The 5718-nt window shown below is 47.1% G+C and overlaps 1 protein-coding gene across 1 annotated transcript; it reads left to right on the top strand.

The window, feature by feature from the left end:
• Positions 1–981: 981 nt before the first annotated feature.
• NECAP1 (NECAP endocytosis associated 1) lies at positions 982–5297 on the top strand (the record flags this gene model as incomplete). The annotated part of the gene is made up of 7 exons (XM_009872437.1): positions 982–1082; positions 1233–1337; positions 1749–1830; positions 2240–2348; positions 2431–2617; positions 5035–5128; positions 5249–5297. Coding segments are annotated over 7 exons (727 nt in total), but the record flags the coding sequence as incomplete, so codon positions are not given.
• Positions 5298–5718: the final 421 nt, after the last annotated feature.

The raw sequence follows: 5718 nt of genomic DNA, 5'->3' as shown, positions 1-5718 counted from the left end.
CCAGGGAGTGTGCGAGCGTGAGGCGGTGTTGAATTTGGCCTGTCGGCTCTCGCAGTTAGCGGGGAGGAAGCCAGAAGGCGTTCGGCGTGATCTTTTAAGAAGAGGTTGCAAGAGCAGGAGTTAGAACTGCCCCCTCTCTCTCCAGCCGAAGTCGGTGGGGGGGTGACTCTGTCAGCCGCCCGCAGACTTGCTGGGAAGGGGGTTTGTGCTCTGCAGTGCCGCTGCGTGTTGGTGGCACTTGGGGAGCTTGGCACACTGTTCCTGCTGTGGACGTTGTGCCTGGCTGCAGGTGTTCATTTGCAGTTGTAACGTTCTGTATGCTGGAGTTCTCACCTTTTTCGTCTTCTTTTTTTCCCCGCACAACATTCTGTAGCAAAGAGTTTGATGGGTTAGTCAGGATGGCTGTGTGCATGATGTTTTACCTAGTGTAAACTGGCTGCCTCTAGGTTCAGAAATACTTGGTGTTACTCAGCAACGACAGTGTAGAGTAATAGCGTGCTTTTCAGCATGCTATTAATTAGATTTTGGAGTCTTCCTGATGCTTACAAGTCACTTGATAGTTGCTTTTTGTTCTGCTGTTCCAAGTCGTATGGTTTAGGGGTGAACTTGTAGTGTAGGGTTAATGGTTGGTCTCGATGATCCCAAGGGTCTTTTTCAACCTGAATTGTTCTATGATTCTGTAAGTAAGTTTCTGGGTTCTAGCCTCCCCTTTTCTGCAAGCTTATAAAGGTGGAGACAGAGTTGATGTTCTCTGGACCATATATATTTCCCTTTATCTAGAGGAAAGAGAGGCTAGCCAAAGCCATTTGTGTCAACTGGCAGCAATGAAGGGGAGCTGAGACCTCTGTGTCGTTTGGGGAGAGAAGTGGAAAAAGGCAGCTGCAGGTGTTGAAGGTTTAGGAGTGGAGACATTTGCTGAGATGGTTGGGCAGAAGTGGAGGAATTGGTGTATGGTCAGTGATCAGTTACTTCTCTTCTCAGGGCATCTGACTGGAAACTGGACCATCCAGACTGGACAGGACGGCTTCGTGTCACCTCCAAAGGCAAAACTGCATACATAAAACTGGAGGATAAAGTTTCAGGTAAGGGAAAGTCTGTGACTTGGGAAGACTGCGACCACGACTGCTGCTTATAGGCCTATGCTTCTAAGCTTGTTCTGAGCTGTGCACGGCAGCCCTTGCCATGCTTCAGCAAGAGGTTGCCAGCCTTAACACCTGATTCTTTGTCTGCAGGAGAACTGTTTGCCCAGGCACCTATAGATCAGTACCCTGGCATTGCAGTAGAGACTGTGACAGATTCCAGCCGCTATTTTGTCATTCGAATTCAGGATGGGACTGGTGAGTTGAGTGAGGGGTCATGTCTGTGCCAAGTGCGAGGTGTGGAGAGGCTTAGAATGATAGAGCTGGGTATGTGTCAGGTGGACCGAAATGATGTTGGGAATGCTGAGAAGGCCGGGTATGGTGCCTAGAAGGGTAGGAAAACACGGGTAACAGAGAAGGGTTCTCTATGTTGCACAGAGTCCAGGGGCTGGGAAGGAACACTGAGTTCCTGAGAATGCTGCGTGGTAAGAAGGGTGCATCCTGAAGGCTAGGAACAATGAATTGCTGTGAGCTGCTGGTGTCTAGCTGTAGGTGTGCCAGAAGAAGGTAGCACAGAGTGGTTTGGGAGAAGCAGAAGGATTTTGGAGTGAATGAACACAGGGGGCCATTAGCAGGGCACTTCAATGACTCCTCCTGTCTCCTTGCTAGGACGAAGTGCTTTTATAGGCATTGGCTTCACGGACCGTGGTGATGCCTTTGACTTCAACGTCTCTTTGCAGGATCACTTCAAGTGAGTTGTGCTTTTCTGGACCTCTGTTTTTTCTCTGGCCTGCAGAACATGGTGGGTGGGGGTGTATGTTCATCTTTAGTGCAGACTTCCTTAGAGTAGTCATGAAGCACTACTCTGCCTCCACTGGGGACACCTGAGTGTACTACCAGCTGTCGTGCAAGCTGAGTCCTGCAGGGTCAGGCTTCTAAGTCTTAAGCATAGGTCCTGTGGTGCTACAGGGGCAGTGTTAGACAGTCTCTTGGGTTTGTGGTGGTTCCAGGATTTTGCTATACTACACTGGGAGTAGGGAGGTAGCTGGTTTGACATGGCAAGGCAGTTCTTTGGCAGGATGGGGAGAGGAATAATGCATTTTTCTGAAAGCCTCCTCCCCTTTACCATGGGGTTTTACATCTTCCTGTCTTCTTTTTAGGTGGGTGAAGCAAGAGACTGAGATCTCCAAAGAATCCCAGGAAGCTGACACACGTCCCAAATTAGACTTAGGGTTTAAGGAAGGGCAGACCATCAAACTGAACATTGGGGTAAGCAGCCCAGTTTGCCCTGCTTCTTTCTCTGGATATGCCAATAGACATTCTTCCTCACTTGTCCTTTCTTTTTGTACAGAACATGACCACAAAGAAAGGAGGAGCAGCCAAGCCCCGTGTGTCTGGATCAGGGGGCCTAAGCCTGCTGCCACCCCCACCAGGAGGCAAAATTGCAGTCCCTCCTATACCTCCCCCTTCTTCCACAGCCATTGCCAACCATGTCACACCACCACCCGTGCTGAAATCCAGTAACATGAGCAGTGCAGGTAAACATTAGCGTAGAGCAAATAGTTTGTAGGACGCTAGCAGGTGCACATAGACGACGGAGGCCTGCCTCGGGGAACCAGTGTTCAGTCTAGTGCCAACAGTGCCCTGTGAGAAATTATGTGACCTAAGGCTCTCTTTGACCTGATGATCTCATGCTTGTTTAATAAATCCTGTTTGTTTTGCTTGCAAGCCTTGTAGCTTGCTCCTGTCCTTGCAAAAGAAGAAACGAAGTGACTTGGTCAGAACGTTCTAGGGGGGTGGATGAGTATGAAGTTTTAATAGTTGAATTTTTGTGAGCTTGCATATGCTTTAGGGGCACTGGCAGAGCTGTGCAGTGTGTTAAGGGCTGGCTACTAGATGAATGGCAGATGCTCTCTAACTCTTCTCCCTCCCCAAAGGGGAAAGGAAAAGGGAATGAGGCAGAGAGACAGATTGGAAAAGAAAACAAAGTTTTAATGAAAAAATAATAATACTACTACTAAAGAAATGACAAAAATGATGAAATATTTACAAACCTGATACCAAACCTGACTTCCCCCTCAATAACAATCACCACTGATGCAGCAGAGCAGTAGGCAATGGGGAAGCCCCAGGCTCAGTGGCAGAGGGGAGCTGAACACAGGAGCTGGATTCAGGAACTAAAGATCAGGATCAAGGGCAGAAGATCAGATGGAGTCCTCCTTGGACGCTGGTCATTGGAGATGAGAGCTTAGCCCAAATGATCCCTCAGCATTATACTGAATATGGTGTATACTGAACAGAATGCTGTTGTTGGTCAGGTTTGGGTCAGCTGTTCTGCCTGTTCCTCACCGGAGGTGCAACCTTTTACTTCCTTGCAACCCCTTTTGCTTCCTGGTGCCCGTAACATGGTGCACAAGATCGAGCAGTGACCTTGGTCACTATAGGAGCAAGTATAAGCAAGAGCCTTTCTGCATACCAGTGGTTGGTAGGAACTATAAACACCAGGAGTTTCACTTCTAGTAGCAAACACTGTCTGCAAAAACATACTGCTAAGTTCAGTTTCTTAGAAGAGACTGAGCTGAAAAGTAAAATCAGTGAGCAGAATTGGTTGTGTTTAGCTTAGACTAGGCCAGGTGTCCAGAAGAGTGCTGCATAGTCACTTGCTTTCTGCAAGAAAATATAGATAGGCTTGTGGTTGTTGTTGAAAGATGCCGGAAAAGTATTCTTAAGTGGCTTTGAGTAGGGAGAGAGGAAGCTTTTAGCATGGCAGTAGAAAGAGGTGCAAATTATAGTGGGATTGTGGGTATAGTTGGTTATTTTAAAACTATGTACATGATTTTATATAACTTATATATGAAAGTAATAAAATATAAAAAAGTACATGTTGAAATTCATACATGTAGAACCATATTATGGTTTGGGTTGGAAGGGACCTTAAAGATCATCTAGTTCCAGTCCCCTTACAACACCTTCCACAAGACCAGGTTGCTCAAAGCCCCATCCAACCTGGCTTTGGACACTTCCAAGGAGGGGGCTTCCACAACTGCGCTTGGGATTGTTGAGGTTGTTCAGCCTGGAGAAGAGAAGGCTCTGGGGAGACCTTACAGCAGCCTTCCAGTACCTGAAGGGGGCCTGCAGGAAAGATGGGGAGGGACTCTTTATCGGGTATTGTAGTGATAGGACAAGGGGCAAAAGTTGAAAGTCAAATAGGATGGGTTTAGATTGGATATAAGGAAAAAATTCTTTCCTGTGAGGGTGGTTTGGTACTGGAACAGATTGCCCAGGGAAGTTGTGGATGCCCCCTCCCTGGAAGCTTCCAAGCCCAGGCTGGATTGGGCTTTGAGCAACCTGGTCTAGCAGGAGGTGTCTCTGTCCATGGCAGGGCGGTTGGAACCAGATGATCATTAAGGTCCCTTCCCACACAAACATTGTGTGATTCTATAATAAAAAGGTTGATGCAGTCTTCTGATGCTGTACAAAAAGTATGACCATACAGAGGTATCTCGAGAGCTGTTGATACTCTTGTGAAGGCAGAGACTTTAGCAGTGCTGTACATAGATCGGAGAGAAGAAACTACAAGCATCTGAATAATGCTGGGGTCCACTGCATGGTTTGTGCTGTTGAGGTGGGAACTGTTGTGGTAGCTCGGCCTTATGTGTACTGGGACAGGTAATATGTCACAAATCTGCCAGGTGGTATTCTAGGTGGAGACTGAATAGTTCTTGAAAACTATGTACCCCTGCAGCATGAGCTGGAGACTGCGCATATTCAGCAAAAGGAGCTGCTGTTATAATACAGTCCTTTAAAAGTCTAACTTCTTTCTTCTGGAAAGAGAGCTGGAGTCCCTTCAAAAATTCTCTGTCCCTGCATACTGCAGTGTGTGTAAAGTGAAAGTTTAAATGCTTCTGGAGTTTTCCTCTTGATTAGCTTCATTTTTTTTTTTCTCCTACCTTAGATATTCTATTAGATTTAGATGCTCCTGCATCTGCATCCAAGGCACCAGCATCAGCTACCACAGACCTCTGGGGAGACTTCAGCACTGCATCCAGGTAAACTGTGGTGAAGGGAAGGGCACTCAAGAAGGGTAGTGTCCTGATGGGCACTGGAAGAGCTGTAAGTTAAGAAGTTTTATTAGATCTGCTCCTTTGATTCTCTTTTCTTTATTTCAGTGCTGTCCCCAATCAGGCTTCTCAGCAGTCCAACTGGGTCCAGTTCTGAGTGGTCAAAGCAGTAGAGTGGGACGAACTGATGACCAAGAGGCTCTAGAGGCACCAAATGGGATCAGCGGGGGCACAAACCTCTCTAGTCTTCAATCCAAAACAAACTGGGACAATCCTTCCTTTTTAAACCAGATCTTCACCTCAGTCAAAACTTAATATTTTTGATCCCACAGTGAAACCACTGAACCTAGAGAGAACGTACGGACTCCTCACAAGATGGGCATGGAGGAGAGAGGCAGCCTCATCTCTTCCATCCACTTGGTCATTACATGGCACATCCTAGCTTTCCTCCCTTTCTTTCTGTACAGGGAAAGAAAGAATCCTGAAGAAGGTGGGTACAGGAGGAAGAGGTTGGGTAGACGCCTCTGGGTTTCTTGTCCTTTAAATTTTCTCTGGTTACACTGTTGCTTTTTGTGGCT

Source organism: Apaloderma vittatum, unplaced genomic scaffold, assembly GCF_000703405.1.
Source record: "Apaloderma vittatum isolate BGI_N311 unplaced genomic scaffold, ASM70340v1 scaffold2117, whole genome shotgun sequence".
Classification (NCBI taxonomy): Eukaryota; Metazoa; Chordata; class Aves; order Trogoniformes; family Trogonidae; genus Apaloderma; species Apaloderma vittatum.
The sequence above is the reverse complement of the archived record's forward strand: the minus strand, read 5'-3'. Positions and strand labels throughout refer to the sequence as shown.